Source organism: Geotrypetes seraphini, chromosome 8 (assembly GCF_902459505.1).
Source record: "Geotrypetes seraphini chromosome 8, aGeoSer1.1, whole genome shotgun sequence".
NCBI lineage: Eukaryota > Metazoa > Chordata > Amphibia > Gymnophiona > Dermophiidae > Geotrypetes > Geotrypetes seraphini.
The window spans coordinates 155137963-155160198 of record NC_047091.1 but is presented as its reverse complement, the minus strand read 5'-3'; the positions used below and the strand labels follow the sequence as shown (position 1 = coordinate 155160198).

The 22236-nt window shown below is 46.6% G+C and overlaps 1 protein-coding gene across 3 annotated transcripts in view; it reads right to left on the bottom strand.

Moving 5' to 3' along the window:
• RSRC2 (arginine and serine rich coiled-coil 2) overlaps window positions 1–22236 on the bottom strand; it is a 185227-nt gene that overhangs the window by 152467 nt on the left and 10524 nt on the right. For all 3 annotated transcript variants that reach the window (XR_004540325.1, XM_033954530.1, XM_033954528.1), the window contains exon 2: window positions 15315–15480. Coding sequence is in view for 2 of the 3 variants with exons in the window: in XM_033954530.1 (XP_033810421.1) it covers window positions 15315–15480 (166 nt within the window). In the remaining variant the exon portion in view is untranslated. The remainder of the gene's footprint in view (window positions 1–15314; window positions 15481–22236) is intronic.

The window sequence follows — 22236 nt, the reverse complement described above, 5'->3', positions numbered from 1 at the left end:
TCTGATGTCGGAGAGAAGATCTGGGCCAGCCAATCGCTGCTTGGCTGGCCCAGACCTTCTCTCCGATGACAGAACTGATGTGGGGGGGAAGGCTTGTGAGTCGGCGGCGTGCAATCGCTTAACACACCTGGCCCTTCCTGGAGTTGCGGCAGCAGCGGGAGATAATTAAATGGAGCGGGTAGGTTGTGGCGGCGGACCAAGGGAGGGAGGAGAAAGAAAAAAAAGAAAGGAAGAAAAATATTGGATGCACAGTCAGAAAGAAGTGCAACCAGAGACTCATGAAATCAACCGGCAACAAAGGTAGGAAAAATTTTATTATTTTAAATTTAGTGATCAAAATGTGTCAGTTTTGAGAATTTATATCTGTTGTCTATATTTGCACTATATTTGTCTATTTTTTATAGCTGTTACTGGGGTGACATTGCATATTTTAAATCCATCTGCCTTGACATCTTTGAAAAAAATCCAAATATAAATGATAATTAACATTTTCTATGCATACAGTGTACTTTGTGTTTTTTTTATTTTGTAGTTACCATTATGTATTAATTGTGTGTATATGAAAAACAGATGGAAGAAATTGCATTACAATTAGTATTATTATTATGGGTGTGGAGTAGAGAGCTGCACGGGAACGGGGACGACGGGAATCCCGCGGGACCCGCGGGCATCCCGCGGGTTCCCCCTTCGGGTCACGGGGATCCCGTGGGGACGCCCCTAGGGTCGCGGGGATCCCGTGGGGACGCCTCCGAGGGTCGCGGGGTTCCTGCGGGGCTGGATGTACTCAGTCGCGCAGCTCTTCTCCCTACCTTCTCTGCTTGCAGCACAGAGCCGAACGGAAGTCTTCCCGACGTCAGCGCTGACGTCGGAGGGGAGGGAGGGCTTAAACAAAGCCCTCCCTCCCTCCGACGTCAGCGCTGACGTCGGGAAGACTTCCGTTTGGCTCTGTGCTGCAGGCAGTGCAGGTAAGGAGGAGAATAGCCTTGCGGTTCGAGTGGCTACCAAGGGAGGGGGCGGTTCGCCACGCCACACCCCGGTTGCAGCACAGCCGGCCAGGTCCCCTTACTTTTGTGGCACTTCCCCAACCGACCGACAACAGCCCCGGTCCGACAATCCTCCCTGCCCTGTAGCCGCGAATCTAAATTATCTTCTTACAGCAGCTGTAATAAGGTAATTTAGATTCGCAGTTAAGGACAGGGAGGTTTGTCGGACCGGGGCTGTTGTCAGTCGGTCGGGGAAGTGCCACAAAAGTAAGGGGACCTGGCCGGCTGTGCTGCACCCGGGGCGGTAGAGAAGGAGTGGGGAGAAAGACGCTGAAAGGCCATGGGGAATACAAAGGGGTGGAGAAGGACGCTGAAAGGCCATGGGAAGGGCGGGCGGGGGGGGGGGGGTGGAAGGACTCTGAAAGCACTTGTGGAAGACAGAGGGATGAGAAGGATGCTGAAAGCACATGGGGAAGACAAAGGGGTGGAGAAGGACGCTGAAAGGACATGGGGAAGACAAAGGGGTGGAGAAGGACGCTGAAAGGACATGGGGAAGACGGGGGGGGGGTGGAGAAGGACGTTGAAAGGCCATGTGGAAGACAGAGGGGGGAGAAGGACGCTGACAGGACATGGGGAAGATGGGGGGAGAAGGACGCTGAAAGGAAATGGGGAAGAGAGAGTAGGGAGAAGACGCTGGCAGGGAAGAAGACAGATGCCAGACTATGGGGGGAGCGGAGAGAAGAAGATGGGTGCCAGACCAATTTGGAAGGGGGAAGAAAGGGAGAGGCACAGTAACAGAGCAAATGGAAGATGCAAAAGGAAGAGAGACAGTGGATGGAAGGAATTGAATGAGAACATGAGGAAAGCAGGAATCAGGCAACAAAGGTAGGAAAAGAATTATATTTCTTTTTTTTATTTTGCTTCAGGATAAAGTAGTATATTAGTTGTGTTGATAAAAATTTATAAACATTAGAGGCTCTGGTAGAAACCCGTTTGCAAAGTATGTATTCTTCCCAATTAATATTTTCAAATTAATAAAGTCTTTTTGCTTATTTGTAAATAGGTTTCTACCAGAGCCTTTAATTCAGTAGCATAATTAAATGAAATAACTATTTCTGAAGTTTATAGGGACGGGCGGGGACGGAGGGGATTCCTTGTGGGGACGGAGGGGATTCCTCGCGGGGACGGGTGGGGACGGAGGGATTCCTCACGGGGACGGGTGGGATTCCTCACGGGGATGGGTGGGGACGGGTGGGACTTTGGCGGGGACGGGTGGGATTTCTGTCCCCGCGCAACTCTCTAGTGTGGAGTTAGGGGCAGAATTTGGGGCACAGTCAGGGGCGGTGTTTTGGGCTGAGTTTGGGCAGGGATATTCAGTTGGTATTTGTTAGGTTTAGGGGGTACTTGGCTTGAAAAGGTTGAGAAACAAACACTGCTCTAGTTCAGGAACAAATGCATAGCTGAGTAATATTTTGCACAGCTACTCATACACAAAAATTTCATAGCATTCTGAGATGGTCAATGGGGACCAAGTGACATGGAATGACCCTTTTACCAGTATTAGTTAGCGATGCTCTCTGGAAAGATCCAAGCAGCATAAGATTCCCTTACTGTAATGCACCCATGCCTCAACCACTACTACTACTTATTTCTATAGCACTACCAGGGATATGCAGCGCTGTACAGATTCACAAAGACAGACAGGCCCTGCTCGAAAGAGCTTACAATCTATGCAGACAAGACAGGCAAATAGGATGCCATGGATACATTAAAGGGGAATGGTTAATCTGCTGGCTGGGTTGGTGGGAGTAGAAAGGCTATATCAAAAAGGAGGGTATAACCTACAGAGTAGAGAATGACACGGTGATAAAATTCATCACCGTTCCCGTCCCCGCGGATAACCGTTCCAATGTTGTCATTTTCTAGTGTCTATTTCATCCTCTGTCCTTTTACACCAGCATTATTCAAAGCAAAGCTTGCGGGTCAGTGGTTGTGGCCATTCATACTCTGATTCTTCCCTCTTTACTTAAAAAATGACATGAAGATGGTTTCCCGCAGTTATCCATGGGGACGGGAACGGTGATGAATTTTGTCACCGTGTCATTCTCTACTTCAGAGTGGCACTTGCTATTCTGCTTATTCCAGGATATAGAAATATCACAGGAATATTCTTCACTTTTTATTTTTTAAACTGTGAGATAAAAATGCCGAGCACACCCAGAGTCCCAGGCCCAAATCTTCCAAGGTGTGTTGCGGAACAGTTCACTTTTTTTTTTTTTTTAAATTGTGTGATAAAATGCCAAGCACACCCAGAGTCCCAAGCCCAAATCTTCCCAGGTGTGTTGCGGAACAGTTCACTTTTTTTATTTTTTTTTTAAATTGTGTGATAAAATGCCAAGCACACCCAGAGTCCCAGGCCCAAATCTTCCAAGGTGTGTTGCGGAACAGTTCACTTTTTTTTTTTTTTTTTTTAAATTGTGTGATAAAATGCCAAGCACACCCAGAGTCCCAGGCCCAAATCTTCCAAGGTGTGTTGCGGAACAGTTCACTTTTTTTTTTTTTTTAAATTGTGTGATAAAATGCCAAACACACCCAGAGTCCCAGGCCCAAATCTTCCAAGGTGTGTTGCGGAACAGTTCACTTTTTTTTTTTTTTTAAATTGTGAGATAAAATGCCAAGCACACCCAGAGTCCCAGGCCCAAATCTTCCAAGGTGTGTTGCGGAACAGTTCACTTTTTTTTTTTTTTTTAATTGTGAGATAAAATGCCAAGCACACCCAGAGTCCCAGGCCCAAATCTTCCAAGGTGTGTTGCGGAACAGTTCACTTTTTTTTTTTTTTTAAATTGTGAGATAAAATGCCAAGCACACCCAGAGTCCCAGGCCCAAATCTTCCAAGGTGTGTTGCGGAACAGTTCACTTTTTTTTTTTTTTAATTGTGAGATAAAATGCCAAGCACACCCAGAGTCCCAGGCCCAAATCTTCCAAGGTGTGTTGCGGAACAGTGTAATTGAATAAAGGAAAGAAAGGAGAAATTAGGTTCTTACCTGCTAATTTTCTTTCTTTTAGACTCTCCAGATCGGCACTGATGGATAATAGCTCACCTATGCTAATGTTTCAGTAGTCTCTTCAGTTTCAAGAAATAGTGTTAAGAATATTTCTGCCTTTAATATTTAATGCTTTTTTGCATTTTTTGTGGAAATTATGATTTGACAATGCCTGTATTGATATTATGATTTGTTAATATTTGTTTCGAGATAGTATTATTTTTCTTTGGGGGACAGGAAATTTATGTTTACCCTTTGTTTTGTTTCAAATGTTTAGCGACTAAAGGGCGATCAGGATAATATGTATGTAGCCAATGTGTAAACTGCATAGTTTTACGCAGTATATAAATTGTTAAATAAATAAAGTGGAGACAAACTTTTGGCTATTGTTCAAGTAGCTGTGCTTCCCCCTAACATAACCAGTCTGCTGAATAGCAAAGCAGAACTAAGAAGTGCTAATCATAACAGTAACAACACTCCGAACAGGAGCAACAACTAACATAGAACAATACTGTAGGAAATTGCATAGAAGAAGCCCCCTCAGCAAGCATCCTCGCAGCTTGCCAGCTACGCTGTTCTTTAAATCTCCCCGACCCTCCTAGAAATATTAGAACTCGCAGAAAAAAAGAAAAAAAAATCACTTCATGCGAATCCTGAAAGAACAGACAGGTGGGGACTGTGCAGGTCTGGAGAGTCTAAGCAGGTAAGAACCTAATTTCTCCTTCTTTAGCACCTCTCCAGACTGGCACAGTTCACTGATGGGACGTACCAAAGCAGTTACAACATCATGGGTGGGACCTCTGGAGGGCCGCCACCAGAACACGCACGATGAACACCATGTCCCAACCAGTGTTCCCGCTAAGGTGCGCTGGCCTGCGCGCGCGCACAAAATATTACATCGCAGCGCAAAGTTTCTCTTCACAGCGCACACACGCGTCGCAAAGGTAAGGGGAGGTAAGGTAAGGGGACGCATTGGGGGGATTGCACTTCCCCACAATTGCCATGCTTCGGTTCCTCTTCTTCCTTCCTTCCTCCCCCCCCCCCCCCGCGGGACCCTGCGGCACCATCAACTCTTACTCCCTCTAATGTCGGCCCTGCAGCTCCAGACTTCCTCGCACCTTCTCCCCTCCCCCTTTGGATCGCTATTATTTTAAATGTTATAGCCGCGGAGCTGTATCCATCAGTGGAGATGTCTAACCTCGGCCTGCCCCGGAACTCTTACTGCAACAGTGACTTCCTGTTCCTGCCTAGACGGGCGGCTGCTGCAGTAAGAGTTCCGGGGCAGGCCGAGGTTAGACATCTCCACTGATGGATACAGCTCCGCGGCTATAACATTTAAAATAATAGCGATCCAAAGGGGGAGGGGAGAAGGTGCGAGGAAGTCTGGAGCTGCAGGGCCGACATTAGAGGGAGTAAGAGTTGATGGTGCCGCAGGGTCCCGCGGGGGGGGGGGGGGGGGAGGAAGGAAGGAAGAAGAGGAACCGAAGCATGGCAATTGTGGGGAAGTGCAGAGCTGCAGGGAAGAGTGTTGCGGTACCCAGCTGGAGGGAGAAGGAAGATGAGGGAGGGAATTAAAGGAGATGCCAGGGCTTGGAGCATAGGAGGAAGGTATGCCAGTCTAAGGGAAAAGGAAGGGGGAGATGTGAGAGCATGGAGGGGGAACGAAAGATGGAAGAAAAGGAAAGGAGAGAGATGCCAGAGAATCAGGGAAGGGGAGATACCAGACTATGAGGAGAGGTGTGGGAGAGGGAAGGCGAGGAGAGAGATGCCAGACCAATGGGGTGAAAGGAGAGATGGAAGGGGGAGGCATACAGTTTCTGGAAGGGGCATAGAAGGAGAGAAGATGCCATATAGGGGAAGAGAGACGGCAGACAGTGAATGGAAGGAAGAGAGTTACAAGAAGATGAGGAAAGGAGAAACCACAGAAGACAAAGGTAGAAAAAAATTTCTATTTATTTATTGCTTTAGGAGACATGTGTCACTGTTTCTGTGAAGCATTGTATGCAGAGTCCAGCTTCTTGCTGGTTCAATTTAACCTTTGTCTATGTATTTTTATTTTATCCCCCCTTTTACAAAACTGTGAAGCGTTTTTAGCACCAGCCTTGGTGGTAGCAGCTCTGATGCTCAGAATTTTATGAGCATCAGAGCTGTTACCTCCGTAGCTAAAATCCACACTACAGTTTTGTAAAAGAGGGAGGGGTTAGTTTGTGATTACATATTCCTTACTAGGCGAAGGTGTTTTCTGTGTTCTGTGTGTTCGAAAGACATGGTTTTCTGTTAGGATTGACGGTGTAGGATTGATCTGTGCTGGTCTGGCTTGTTTAGTTTTACAATGGGTGTATTGATGTACTGCTCACTGCAATATGTAAGATGCTGCCTTTTCCTAGGTACTCATGTGTGACGTGTGGTTTGTTACTAAAAATCATGTTTTTCTTACAGATGGGGGGGGGTGCCAAAAAATGATGGGCCCCGGATGTTACATATGCTAGGTACACCACTGTATGTAAAGATACCAGAAAGCTGGCGTAGCAAAAACTTCTAAGTTTTGAGTATTTAACCCTCCCACAATCTCACGGGCACTCGTTTCAAGTTTATTGAGATTTTGATTTAAACGCAATATCAAATATTTTCAATGCGTATAACAAAAATAAATTTGGGGAAATAAATAAAACCATTTGAACCAGTGTTCCCGCTAAGCTGCGCTGGCGTGCGCTGGCGCACAAAATATTACATCGCAGCGCACACGTTTCTCGTCACAGCGCACGATCGGAAGAGGCGTACGGCAGATGGCAGGGCGGCGAGAGGAGAATCGGGCGAGTTGGCTCATAACTTGCTGGCGCCCGATATTTTTGGCTCACGGTGAAAAAAGTTTGCTCACAACACCCGCCCGCTTAGAGGGAACACTGGTCCCAACGCACCTGAATGTCCACACAGTAGTATCGCACAAAGGAATGCAGAGAAGACCAAACTGCAGCTTTACAGAGAAGATTTAGCCCAAGAAGCAGCATGACCCCGAGTGGAATGATACTTGAAAAATTCCAGAACAGGCTTCTTCTGAAGAAGGTATGCGGAAGCGATAGTCTCCTTGATCTAGTGGGCAATGGTAGCCTTGGAAGCACCGTCCTCCTTATGAGAACCCGCTAAGAGGATAAAAAGATGATCCAATTTCTGGAACTTCTGGGTCCACTGAACATAAGAGCAAAGAACATGGAGGACTGCGAAGATCTCCAAAAGGATCTGACAGCACTGGAAAAATGGGCCAAAAAGTGGCAAATGAGCTTCAACATAGGGAAATGCAAGGTCATGCATATAGGGAAAAAGAACCCGATGTTCACTTACAAAATGGGGGGTTCACCGCTAGGGGTGAGCGACCTTGAAAGAGAACTGGGAGTGATGGTGGACACAACATTGAAGGCGACGGCGCAGTGCGCCTCAGCCTCAAGGAAAGCAAACAAAATGTTGGGTATCATTAAAAAGGGTATCACGACCAGGACGAAGAAAGTCATCCTGCCACTGAATCGTGCAATGGTGCGACCGCACCTGGAGTACTGTGTTCAGTACTGGTCGCCGCACCTCAAGAAGGACATGGCAGTACTTGAGAAAGTCCAGAGAAGAGCAACTAAACTAATAAACATAGAAACATAGAAAGATGACGGCAGAAAAGGGCTACAGCCCATCAAGTCTGCCCACTCTTCTGACCCACCCCATCAAGTCTGAGTGCTAATGACCCAGTTCCCTAGCTCGACCCCCGTAAGGATCCCACGTGGATGTCCCATTTGTTTTTAAAGTCGAGTACACTGGTGGCCTTGACCACTTGCACCGGAAGTTTGTTCCAATGATCCACCACCCTTTCTGTAAAGAAATACTTCCTGGTGTCACCATTAAATTTCCCTCCTCTGAGTTTGAACAGGTGCCCTCTTGTGACCGAGGGACCCTTAGGGAAGAATATATCGCTTTCCGCCTCGACACGACCTGTGATGTACTTAAACGTCTCAATCATGTCTCCCCTTTCTCTACGCTCCTCAAGAGTGTAGAGCTGCAGTTTATCCAGTCTTTCCTCGTATGGGAGACTCTTGAGTCCGGAGACCATTCTAGTGGCCATTCGCTGGACCGATTCAGCTCGAAGCACATCTTTTTGGTAGCGTGGTCTCCAAAATTGCACACAGTATTCCAGGTGAGGTCTTACCATGGTTCTGTAGAGCGGCATTATGACTTCAGGTTTGCGGCTGATGAAGCCTCTATTGATACATCCCAACATTTGCCTTGCCTTGGATGAGGCCTGCTCCACTTGTTTGGTAGCCTTCATGTCTGCGCTGACGATTACTCCCAAGTCCCGTTCTTCTGAAGTCCTAGCTAGTGTTTCTCCGTTCAAGGTGTAAGTTTTGCATGGGTTTCCGCAGCCGAGATGCATGACCTTACATTTCTTTGCGTTGAAGCCCAGCTGCCATGTCGAGGACCAGTTTTCCAACGTGATCAGATCTTGCGTCATACTATCCTTAAGATTGTTTTCACTTACTATATTACACAGTTTGGCGTCATCGGCGAACAGTGTTACTTTACCCTGAAGCCCTTGGGTCAAGTCTCTTATGAATATGTTGAAAAGGGATGGTCCCAGGACCGAGCCCTGCGGCACTCCGCTAGTCACCTCTGATGTCTCAGAGAGGGTGCCGTTGACCACCACCCTCTGAAGTCTTCCACTCAGCCAATCATTCACCCATGCAGTTAGCTTCCCGCCTAGACCCATCGACTTCATCTTGTTTAATAGTCTGCGGTGCGGAACACTGTCAAACGCCTTGCTGAAATCCAAGGGCATGGAGGACCTCTCAAGTCTGAAAAAGTTGGGGCTTTTCTCCCTGGAAAAGCGGAGACTTAGAGGAGACATGATAGAAACCTTCAAGATCATGAAGGGTATAGAAAAAATAGACAGGGACAGACTTTTCAAATTAAGGGGAACCACAAGTACAAGGGGGCACTCAGAGAAATTGAAAGGGGAGAGGTTTAGATCAAACGCCAGGAAGTTCTTCTTCACACAGAGGGTGGTGGATACATGGAATGCGCTGCTGGAGGATGTAGTAAGCAGGAACACACTACAGGGCCTCAAAGAAGCTTTGGATAGGTACTTGGAGGACAAAGGGATAGAAGGGTACAGAAAAGAATAGAGGTAGAGGTAAGTTATAAAATTAGTCTGGGAACACTGTTTCAGGCAATAGGCCTGATGGGCCGCCGTGGGTGCGGACCGCTGGGCAAGATGGACCTATGATCTGCCCCAGCGGAGGCAACTCTTATGTTCTTAACCCAACAGACATCCAACTTGCGCAACTGCCTCTGCTCTGAAGAGCCCCCCCGACTACCCAAGACCAGGAGGACCACGGAATGACTGACATGAAAAGGCAAAAACCACGTTTGGCAGAAAGGAAGGAACAGGCCACAGCACAACACGCTCCCTCGAAAACTCCAGGAAGGGAGGCCTACAAGAGAAAGCCTGCAGCTTGGAAACGCATCTCGCAGAAATAATGGCCCACCAGGAAGACTGCCTTGAGAGTAAGCTCCTCCAACAAGCAGAAATCCAGGGGCTCATAAGGAGGGAGCACTAGCACAGACAGGACCAGATTGAAATCCCAGGCCAGAACTAGAGGTCTAAGCAATTTGGCATCCCTCAAAAAGTGAACCACGTCCGGATAAGAAGCTAAATGTCTACCCTGCAGCAAACTGTATAATACAAAGCTGCAAGTTGAATCCGGCCATCCAGCAAGAACTCCAAGATGTGAAGCAAAAAGGCGTAATAGGAAACCACTCCCTGTGCGGCACACCACTCCTCAAAGATACACCACACATGACATAAGCCCGAGAAATGGAAAGTCAACAGGACCCCAAAAGAGTGAAGATCACTTTATCCGAATAACCTTTCTTATCCAAGCGTTCCCTTTCAAGAGCCAAGTCGTAAGAAAAAAGTGACCTGGATCGAACATTAAAATGGAGCCCTGAGGCAGAGAAGGGTAGCGGAAGAGGGACTGCCACGAGATGACAAACCAGATCTGTGTACCACACGTGCCTGGGCCAATCCGGAGTCACTAGGGGTGCCGAGAAATGTGAAGAAGGACTCTTCCCACCATCGACCACAGAGGAAACACATCCAGGAGGCCTGCTGCTGGCCAAGGATGAACCAGAGCATTGAGCCCCTCAGCTTAAACTTCCCTGAGCCGAGTGAAGAAATGGGGAACTTTGACGTTGACACTCGTATCCATCAGGTCCATAACCGGCTGATCCCAAGACTGCACTATCAACTCAAAGGCTGCGGTACCGAGATACCATTCTCCGGGATCTAGCACTTGATGACTGAAGAAGTCCGCCTGGACATTCTCCACTCCTGCTATGTGGGAAGCCAAAATGTCCAGAAGATGAGTCTCTGCCCAGGCCATGAGCAGATCAGCCTCCTGCGCCATCAGATGACTCCTGGTCCCCCCCCCCCCTGAGGATTGACATAAGCCGCCGCCTTAGCATTGTCCAAGAGAACCTTAAGACTTGCTCATCATCAACGACTGGAACGCTGACAACGCCAGCCGGATGGCTCTGGTATTCAGAACATTGATCAACCACGACACCTCCTTCCGACACCAGCTGCCCTGAACTGAGCGACCAAGACACTGAGCTCCCCAGCTGAGGAGACTGGCGTCCGTGAGCAACACTGTCCACTGGGTCTGATCCAAATTCACTCCCTACACCATACAGGAAGAATGGACCCACCAATGGAGACTGTGACGAACCAACCCATGAAGAGGAACAGGAACGTCCATATTGTGCAATTGGGGCAACCATCGCTGAAGCAGAGCATACTGAAGCGGCCGCATGTGAGCACGGGCCCACCGAACCACGTCCAGGAATGGGATACAAGCAGGCGATAGATCGTGCTCCCCATAGAAAAAATCATCGTCCCAAGAGACCCTCGGCCACTTGGACGAAAGAGATGGGGATGGGGTCAAAACTGGCACAGAGGGGCCATACCAGAGTGGACACAGAGGGAATAAAAACACCCGAGACCCCTGGGGCGGAAGCAGGACCCCTGGCTGCATGAAGATAAGCCTTGCACAAGGCTAAAACAAGATCATGGGAAAAACCCTGCCCCTGTCTCTCTAATACAGGGGGAAGGTCACCTGAGGCTGCGGACAAGATGGAGGAGCTTCTCACAAAAATCAGCGCAAAACTCCCCCGAGGACTGTAGCAGCTGAGAGACCTGAACCGATCCAGCCGCTAAAGCAGGCAAGCTGGCAGCAGCTGAAAGGGAGTCCTCAGCAGCATTAGTGGTAAGGGAAACAATTTCCATGACCATCGTCAGCTGAGGAAATCCCTGTGTGGGTGGCGAGGGAAGCCTGGGCTTCCCCACTGTCAGCTGCAGGCGTGCGAGGCACTCACGAAGGGGATCCCTGGACGTCAGCACCCAAAACCGATGAGGATTCCCCTTCATGGCGGCTGGCACATGGCAAGCACAGGCTGGCTGCTTTGACCTCGTGTCTGGAGCATGAGCACTTTTCCCCTTTAAAAGTGATCATTGCACAATACGCGACCTAGCTAAAACAATAGTTCCTCTTAACAATAAAAAAAAAAATCAACAATCAATTGAAGGCTCCCTTCAGATCGGCATTACTTCAGGGTTGGTTTGTTTTTTTCTTCAGAACAGACTCCACTGGCTCTCTAAGCCATATGCCTTGCTGGTATCAGTGGCAAGGCTTACCACTGGGGCACCTCTACAAAATTTTAAATGGTATGTCTAAATACAGTGGTACCTTGGATTACGAGCATAATCCGTTCCAGGAGCATGCTCGTAATCCAAAATGCTCGTTTATCAAAGCGAGTTTCCCCATAGGAAATAATGGAAACTCGCTTTGATGCGTTCCCCCCCCCCTGAGAACTGGCATTGCTCCCCTCGAAGGCCCCCCCCCCTGCGATCCTGTACCCACCCTGCCTCAAACCGGCACCTCCCCCCCCCCCCGGCACATTCTGAATTCGCAGGCCTTGAGCATGCTCAGATGCTCAAGGCCCAGCAGACGAGTAGGCCGATCTTCAAGAGTGCCCAGATGAGGGTAAGAAGTGGCGGGGGGTGTCCAATTGTGTCGGGGGGGATGTCGGATCGTGTCAGGGGGGGGGTGCTCGTAAATCGAGCCATGCTCGGTTTCCGAGTCACCGATTTTGAAAATGTTTTGCTCGTCTTGCAAAACACTCGCAAACTATATGTTTATATTTTTATTGTAACTTGCTTAGTAAATTTGAATAAGCGATTCATCAAATTAAAATAAAACTTGAAACTTGAAGGTGGAGGAAATGGAGGAACTCGACCCCGTCAAGTGTGACACCCCCCAAGGTCGGACAGACCCCCGAAAGAATCCCCCCAAGCTCAGTCTTGCACCAGACGGGGACAAGAAGTCCAATAAACAACTTCCAATAGCCCTACACTAACCAAGGGAAGACTGCAACAGCTTACCACAACTGCTGCAGACTGAGAACAGACTGGTTTTGTTAGTGGGAAACATAGCTACTTGTACTAAAGCCAAAAGTTTGTCTCTATCTCCACCTGCTGGTCATGGTGAGCTATTACCCATCAGTGAACTGTGCCGGTCTAGAGAGGTGCTAAAGAATCAGATATGGTATAAAGTTTCTCTCTTTAGCATCTAGCCACACTGATCTGCATAAGTAGGATGTATCAAAGCAGATATACTGAGGGGGTGGGGGGTAGGAGGGAAAGAAAAGATCAAGACCTCCAAAAAATGACTGCTCTGCTAAAGTCCAAGAGCACCATGGCTAATATGCCAGGGCTCTGCCCAGGAAGTAATCTAAGTTTGTATGGAGTAGGCTTTCAATTCCTAAAGCACCGGATGATTCTTGGAAATATAGGTGATCTCAATAGCTGCCTAGATCCACCTCACAAGTCTCCTTCAGGAACTGAAGCAGTGTCCTTTGGAGGTCCAAGAGCTTTCTGCTAAAAAGGAGGGCAAACTTCCTGAGTCACATGGAATGGAGAGACTATGCAAAGATATATTGAATCCTTAGCAAAAGAAGGATATGGATCCTGACATGAGACCTTGCTGCTCAGAAATTTTTCTAACCAAGGTGAATTGTGGCCAGAAACAAGAGTTTTAAGAGCGAGGTCCTTAATGGAGATTGAGCACAGAGTAAAAGAACCAGATTGAAGTCTCATGAGGGAAAAGAGGGACAAATATGAGAGCACATCACCATATCCCCTTCAAGAAATTGGCCACCTCCCCTTTAAAAGACAGGGAGGTGCCCTTCACTTTACCCCAATAAATGAAAAGGAGCAGCCACTTGGAGCCGGGCAAAATGGTGGAAACAATTATAAAAAATAAAATTGTGGAACATGTAGACAAACATGATTTAATGAGGAGTCAGCATGGGTTCAGCCAAGGGAGATCTTGCCTCACCAATTTGCTTGACTTCTTTAAAGGTGTGAACAATCATGTGGATAAAGGTGAGCTGGTTGATGTAGTGCATCTAGATTTTCAAAAAGATTTTGATAAAGTTCCTCATGAGAGACTCCTGAGAAAATTAAAAAGTCATGGGATAGGTGGCAAAGTTCAGTTGTGGATTAGGAATTGGTTATCAGATAGAAAACAAAGGGTAGGGTTAAATGGCCATTTTTTTCTCAATGGAGGAGGGTAAATAGTGTTATTTAACTTATTTATAAATGATCTGGAAATTGGGATGACAAGTGAGGTGATTACATTTCCAGATGACACTAAACTGTTCAAAGTTGTTAAAACGCATGCGGATTGTGAAACATTGCAGGCCGACCTTAAGAAATTGGAAGATTGGGAGTCCAAGTGACAGATGAAATTTAATGTGGATAAATGCAAAGTGATGCACATTGGGAATAACCCAAATCACAGTTACCGGATGCTAGGGATTAGACTTAGTAGATAAAGACAGGTTGTTCACCCTCTCCAAGGAAGGGAGAACGAGAAGGCACTCTCTAAAGTTGGAATGGGATAGATTCCATACGAACGTAAGGAAGTTTTTCTTCACCCAGAGAGTGGTAGAAAACTGGAACGCTCTTCCGGAGTCTGTTGTAGGGGAAAACACCCTCCAGGGATTCAAGACAAAGTTGGACAAGTTCCTACTCAACTGGAAAGTACGCAGGTAAGGCTGGGCTCATTTAGAGCACTGGTCTTTGACCTAGGGGCCACCGCGTGAGCAGACTGCTGGGCACAATGGACCACTGGTCTGACCCAACAACGGCAATTCTTGTTTTACAAAGGCACAGCAGGCGGGGTGTTTTAAAAAGGTGCGGCTGGAGGGGTGTTTTTAAACAGTACAGGGTGTGTGTAATTTTTTGTACCTTCGCTATGTAAGATGCACTGAGGTTTCCACCCACTTTTGGGTGGGAAAAAAGTCTGTCTTATGGAGCGAAAAATACAGTACTCACAATTCTGTAATGCCTTTTGCCTGTCAGCGTTTTTAAAAGCAACTGAATGGTGAAAAAAGACTTTCTACCTCATAAACAGCACCAAATGAAAGACTTGATCTTCAGAAGCAAAGCAACTGCAAAAGACTTCTGCACGGATTATTTGCAGAAATTGTAACTGGATATGTTTACTAACGCTCAGGCTAAAGGGATGGAGCATGTGCTCAGGAAAGTTGTGGATTTCTGCAATTTCTGGAGAGCCGGAGCCAGGTCAGGTTTTCAGGATATCCACAATAAATATGCATGAGATAGATTTGCATCTCAAGGAGGCAGTGCATGCAAATCCATCTCATACATATTCATTCTGGATATACTGAAAACCTGACCTGGCTCCGGAAGGTCTTGGCTGTTTACATTGTAAGCTCTTTCGAACAGGGACTGTTTCTTCTTCTTTGTGACTGTACAGCACTGTGTACGTCTGGTAGCGCTACAGAAATAATTAGTAGTAGTAGGAAGGGACATAACAGAATGCCTGCTTACCATGTTACCAACCTTTAAAACAGTACTACTATGATGCATATTAAATTTCAAGTTAAAATTTAACATGAGCAGTTTATTTGGTAACCCTATGTAACAAAGAGGGTTCAAAGAAACCAAATGCTAGATTAAAAATATACTTACCTATGGAAAACCAATTACTCAACCAAATCATAAGTAAGCAGTTTTTTTCTTTACTTTCTAATATCAAGATTCATTTTTTGCTTATAAAAAGTTCTCCTTGCCATAGCATAATGTATAAAAAAACAACAACAGTGCAATGGTGACAAAATCAGCCAAATCCAACACACAACTGAAATATTCTTGCTTTCTTCATACCAGATTTCCGTTTTCTTTCCTTTGACCGGGATCGAGATCGGGATCGAGATCTTGAATAATGATGTTTGGAAGGTTTAGGAGATCTAGGAGGATCAGATGATTCCTTTCTTTTTGTGTCAGGGGACACCTTTTCTGACATGACGCCATCTTGCTCCGTATCACTGCCCTATTGTAAAAACAGCAATTTCTGTTAAAGTAATTTAAAATTTAAGAAAACAGATCTCAGACTACAAGAGCTACTTAAATACTGTACAAACTCTTTGATAATGTTCATTTTGAAAAGTTGGCTCTTGTGGTTCCTTTATAAGTCAACAAGTGGTCTTGCTTTGATTCCCATTCATTCAAACCCATTCTTTCCATTGTCAAGAGATGAATCATCCCTGCCATTGTACAAGTATGGGCAGGTCAACATCCAATCATTTATGTGCCATTTAATGGGTAAAGATTAATTCCCCAAACTTTTAATATAGGGGCAAACCCAGAACAAATGAGACAGGGTAGCCTTAGCCTGTTTACACTTAGGGCATTTATGAGCCAGGAATGCTTGCCTAGGGGCTATGTAAATGTGAAATAAAAATTCATACCCCATCTCATAATAGGTCACTTTGGGAAGAAGATTGCGCAGGGAGTGCAAACAGTGCTGCAAATGCTCTCCCCAAAGTGATACCTCTAACTCTGTACTCCAAGTCACGGCCAACTTGAAATAGTCCAATTCCTTTGCCAATTCTAATAAGTATTTAGGAGTCCTGCTAAAATATCATCATAATTGAGCATCCAAACAATGCAGTTCAGATAATTGGTCATATATATTATTAGTAAGAATGGAAGAAGGAAGTAAGGCTACATAATGTTTCAGCGGGAAAAATGCTAACATCTACATTGTAGTGGTGAAATTGAGTCTTCAAGATGGGCAAACTCTTATGTGTCCTTCATCTGTGATAATTTGGTAAATATATTGAGACCCTCCCGAAGCCTATCTGTGAAATACCACAGAAGACATGCCTGGGAGAAAGCTCCCATTTCCCTGTATGGGCAGCCAGAGGGATTACAGAAGGGGATATGCTCAGCTTCATACAGAGACTTCGCCATGTGGAGCACAGTGATTTCAACAGAAACAAAAACAGCCTTCCAGGGTGCATCCTTTTTCAAACTCGGGACACGCAACAGGTAACGAAACATTAGGTTCTTACCTCGGATAAACTTCTTTCTTGTAAATCCACACTTTATTTCCCTCCCAGGGGAGCTCAGAATGGTTTACATGAATTTATTTAGGTACTCAAGCAGTTTTCCCTGTCTGTCCCAGCGGGCTTACAATCTATCTAATGTCCCTGGGGTAATGGGTGGATTAAGCGACTTGCCCAGGGTCATAAGGAGTAACGTGGCTTTGAACTCAATTTCAGGGTGCTGAGGCTGTAGCTTTAACCACTGCGCCACACTCTCCCTTCAGAGGCTTTTTCCCTCTTCTCTTACATACCTCCTCACTGAGAATGCTCACCAGTTAGTCTGAAAGCAGCCAGGAACTTCTGTAGAGGATAAGAACAAGAGAGAAGGGGGTACGGGGACACTCCCTGATAAGTAAGTACTGTATATTCTGCTCACAATTATAAATGCAAAACAGCAACAAGGAAACAATCAAATCAGGATAAAACATCAGTAACCTGAATGACAATAACAGTGCTAGAAGTAGAAACAAAATGCACTGACAGAAGAGGGAACCCTAACTGGGAACCCCCCCAAACTGAGTGCTAACCCCATTCTGATGGCACTCTAATAAAAACTGGACAGAAATGCAGCTAATCAGTATTTGTAAAGGCAGACAATCGGCGAATCATCAAGTATCGGGTGTTGCTGTCCTTGGACATAGCGCAGAGGTTTATTGCTGTATCTGGAGGTCACCAACAAGTTTCGCCTCTGGACCACTTATTTGTCTTGGCAGGTCTTGCCCTCAGAGGGAAGCCGGCTTTTATGGCTACCAATTCCAGGTGAATTCGCATGGCCATTTCCGTGGCTTATGTGGCGGCTGGAAAGAGGCTCCCCCTTAGGGTCCGGGCTCCTTCAACCAGAAGGGTTAGAAACATAGAGTATGACGGCAGAAAAGGGCCAGCGGCCCAACAAGTCTGCCCACTCATGAACCCTCCCTTCCTTGAGAAACCATCATTTTAAGCATTACTCTGTAGCAACCCCACCTGCCTGTCCCATCGTCTCTTGAAGTCGAGCACGCTACTGGCCTCTACCACCTGTCGTGGAAGACCATTCCATCGATCAATCACCCTTTCGGTGAAGAAGTATTTCCTGGTGTCACTATGAAATCTTCCCCCCTTAAGTTTTAGCGGATGCCCTCTTGTCGCCGTGGGACCCTTAAGAAAAAAAAGATTTCTTCCAACACTTCAATGCGGCCCATGATGTATTTGAATGTTTCTATCATGTCTCCCCTTTCTCTGTGCTCCTCGAGAGAATATAAGCGCAATCTGGTCAGACGTCCTTCATATGGGATATCTTTAAGTCCTGAGACCATTCTAGTGGCCATTCTCTGGATCGACTCCATTCTCCATTCCTTTTGATAATGTGGCCTCCAAAACTGGTTTTCCTCCTCTTGGGCAGAGTTGTCGGCTGTTTCTCTGGATGATTTTTTCCAGAGTCACTACCTGGTCCTCCTTGCATACATTCACCAAGTTTTACAGGATTGATTATGATGGCCCCAAGCAGGATGCTGCTTTTGCTGCCACTGTATTGGCAGCTGACTCATCAGTCCCACCCTGAATTTTTGGGACGGCTCTGTTACATCCCACTGGTCATGGAATAAAGTGGGATTGTACAAGAAAGAAAGATTAGGTTCTTACCTCTGCTAATCTTCTTTCTTATAAATCCATATTTTATTCTGGGAACCTGCCCTGTCCTGCTCCCATGAACCATAAGAAGCAAAAGCAGGAAGCTAGACTTCCCGATTCACATGGAAAGCGGAAACCACTTTCAGAAAAAAGGAAGGATTAGTACGCAGCATCACCATAGAAACCGTAATCCGCAGAAAAAGATCCCTACAGGAGAGGGCCTGCAGCTCCGAAACCCTGCGGGCTAAGGTAACAGCCACAAGAAAGACTGTCTTGAGCGCGAGATACGGAAAAATTATGTTCTTACCTGTTAATTTTCTTTCCCTTAGACGCAGCAGATGAATCCAGAGACCAATGGGGATAGCCCACATCTACCAGCAGGCGGAGATAGAGAAACTGATTAACAGGTGGTCCTATTGGCTGGCACTCCTCCTGTCTCATCAGTATAGCTCCTTGCCCAAGCACACGTAACCAGCAATAGGCATAGCATGTAAAAAACTTATTTCCCAGAACAAATCGCAAAAGGCAATGATACAGAATACAACTATCAACCACAACAAACCGCGAAAGTTGCACAAGAAAAAACCGACAGACAATACAAGAAAGGGTGGGGCTCTGGATTCATCTGCTGCGTCTAAGGGAAAGAAAATTAACAGGTAAGAACATAATTTTTCCTTCCCTAGCAACAGCAGCAGATGAATCCAGAGACCAATGGGATGTAGCAAAGCAATCCTCAATCTGGGTGGGAAGCAAATGCCGCCTCCGCAACAACCAAAGCACTAAACACATCTACCACATGTGTCCCCACATCCAACCAGAAATGCTGAGAAACAACACTCTCGGAAAACCAAGCAGGCGCGAGACAAAACTCCTCCAAGGAAAAAACCTCTGGACCGAGTCCAAGAAGTAGCCATCGCACTGGCGGAATTGTCATGAAGTTCGTTCGCCAATCGCTTTCCTGCCATCAAGTAAGCAGAATGTCCTCCTGGACCCATCGAGCGATGGCGGCTTTGGACCCCGCCAGAAGATTGAGGCGTCCCGTTACTAATACAAAAACAGGTGATCTAAACAACCAAAAGTCATTAGAAACCTTGCTCTCGAAGAAAGCTATGCACTATCAAAAAATGCAATGAATAAAAGCACGACTCCCTATTTCTCCTCCCAGGAAGAAGGTAGGAAAAGTGAGCTAGTCATAAAAGAAAGGATGACACCCCCTAGAAAGAATTGTGGTACCAACTGAACTGATACCCCAGATAATGGAAATCAGAAATAAGAATCCCTGCTGAACAAGGCCTGCAACTTGGAAAACTGCAGAGCCGAAACCAAAGCCACAAGAAACCCCGTGGTCAACAGCACAAGGAGGAAATGACGCCTATGGGAAACTGCGAAGAAGAACCGGAAGATTGCACTCCAGACAGGGCTTTTAAGAGGTGTACAAATATACCATGCTCCGTTTAGGAACGGAACGACATGAAGCTGAGAAGTAATCGAAGAGCAATATACCTAGCCCCGGTAACCAGCTAAGAATAGCATTTGAAGTTGAAGGGAATGGAACGCTAAGCCCTTGGCAATATCCCTGTGCCAAAAAGTAACTATGTAAGGGTGCAAAGTTGAGAAGTATCCAAAAGGAAGCAGAATCCACAGGTGAAGACGTCTGTAGCGCCAGGATAAGAGAAGAAACAACCCGCTGCGCATAACCCTTACACGTCAGTCAGGACTTCTCAAAAGCAAGGTCGTAATACCAAAGTAGTACGAATATCCATGTCGATCGGACCCTAGGTGAGCAAATCCGGAGATACCAGGAAACGTCATAGTCCAGCTGTCGAAAGAGTCATCCGATCCGCATAGCAAGGATGGCATAGCCAAGCTAGAATTCTACAAATACAGTGCCCGGAAAGCAAGCTTGAGATGGCAAATCCAAGCCATCATCAGCCAGGGGAAAACACTGAAAAAGAGAAACCAGAGGTGAGAAAGAAGCCACGCTGTTTCCCCCCTCTAACTCCCACTCCCTGTGCTAGGAAGTATTGAATCGTGAGACGAGACCAAGAGGTCTAGTACCAGGAGATCTCACGTCCAGAAAAAAAGCTGGAACGCCTGAGCCAAAATTCCCAATATCCAGGACATAGAAGATTTCACTATCACTAACGTGCACACTTGCTAGAGCGTGCACAGTGCTGAACACTGTAACATACAAGAAATGGGTCATGGTCAGATTGCATGGAGAGAAAGTCTATCCAAACTCTTTTCTTGACCCCTAAAATGATCTGCCAACAGAAGAGGAAGATGAGGGTCTACCCATCGAAGTTGAATAACAACTGTACCCGGAAATGGAGTACAGCACCTACTGCCCAGGCTGTAGAGAAATACCCCCATCAAAATACCGACTGAAAGGCCCTCAGTGGCATTCCGGAAGAAGGGTCTGAAGCTCCAGAAAGGTTGCCTGACCATGCTCAAGAGTAGAAGAATGAACAAGTATGGAGTCGACCCTGAAGACCAGACTCCTGGAGCTGAGGATGGAAGGCACCGAGTCCCCCCAATCCAACAGCCCGGGATGTATGGTGGCCATGAGCTAGTCCAGCAAAGACCGAGGCATGCCTTTAAAAGAGAAATCTCGCTAAACCACCAAAACATACAGAGCGATGCATGAGGAGCCTATCAACTAATCGGAGCCCTGAGAAATCGGGCACCACCAGAACAAGGGCGACTGCTGTAGCGTTATAATGGGAAAGCAAGCCAAAGTTCCCAGTGCGGTCAACAACAGAATTCCATACTCTGAGTCATGGTGACCAAAGAAGCCTGCAAACCTGAGACTGTGACCCATCGCCCAAGTTTCTGGGAAGAACACATGTCTCTCCCATAGGAACAAAAAAACATCTCCTCGACATACCTATAAATAGTACAGGAGAAAAGAGCGCTGTGCAAATTTTGAAGATTCACGTCCAAAGAACTGAGGAAAGAAATCACCCTGTTCGTGTCAGTCAAATGGCCCGACTGAAAGACGTTCGAATCCAGCATTCAGTCAAGAAGAAATTAGGTGAATCACCTGGTAGCGCCAAAATAGTACCTCTGGCCACATTTTCTAAAATTTTCTTGAACCTTGGATAGGAGAAATGGCACGTGCCAAAATCGAAAGCGCTGCCCAAAGAGAGACAAGCAACTAACTGCCAAGGTATTGAATCCATGATTGCCATCCCTCCATATTACATCATTAAATTGATGCCGTCTATCCCGCCAATACCTCTCAGTCATTCTTCTTGGGCAGTTTGATAATCATTGCTGGAACCTGACCTGAGGGAGGAAGCAAGGCAAGTGTCTCGTCAGGAGAAGACTTAACAGATTTGCTCGAGCACGAGGACCCGCCAAACCAGGATGGCTTGATTAAGGTTGAAGCCGAGGTCGAGGCAGAGACAGTGGAACCCCTGTGAGCGTGATCGGATTAGAGGTCGAGACCGGGGCAAGTGGATCCATACCTCCAAAGAGTTTTTTCAACTGAACTCGATGACGTTTGCGAGCATGAGGTTGAAGGATAGCGCAGCGGGCACATGACTCCGGATGATGGTCAGGTCCCAAACACTGAACATATCACCTATGTGGGTCTGTGAAGGAGATCGCACGCTAGCAACAGCTACACTTCTTGAAGCCTGTGACCGGCCGGGACATAAACGTGAAAATACCCTCAGCTAAGTCAAAGCCTGTAGGCTGAGGCCGCGAGGCAGGCCCTGCCATGACAGAAAGAAAAATCAAAGCAAGTCTTTTTTTTTTTTAAATAAACGCACAAGAAAAACATAGCGACCCTGAAAAGAAATAAAACACAAGCCACAGTGAGAGAAGGCACGAAGTAAAACCTAGTCTTGCGCAGAGCGTCGAAATAGGACTTGTCGGCTCCGCGGAAAACTGAGGAGACGCGCGCCCTGCACTGGGCAGGAAGTGCAGATGTCCAATACACTGGGGAATCCCTTTGGGTTAATTTGGCCAGAGGGAAGGACAAATGCCTGTAGAGACCACAACATGATATGGTTCAATCTTGGGAAAGGCTTCACTAAATCTGCCACACTGACCAAGATCCTCAAATACAAGGACACAAACTTCCAAGA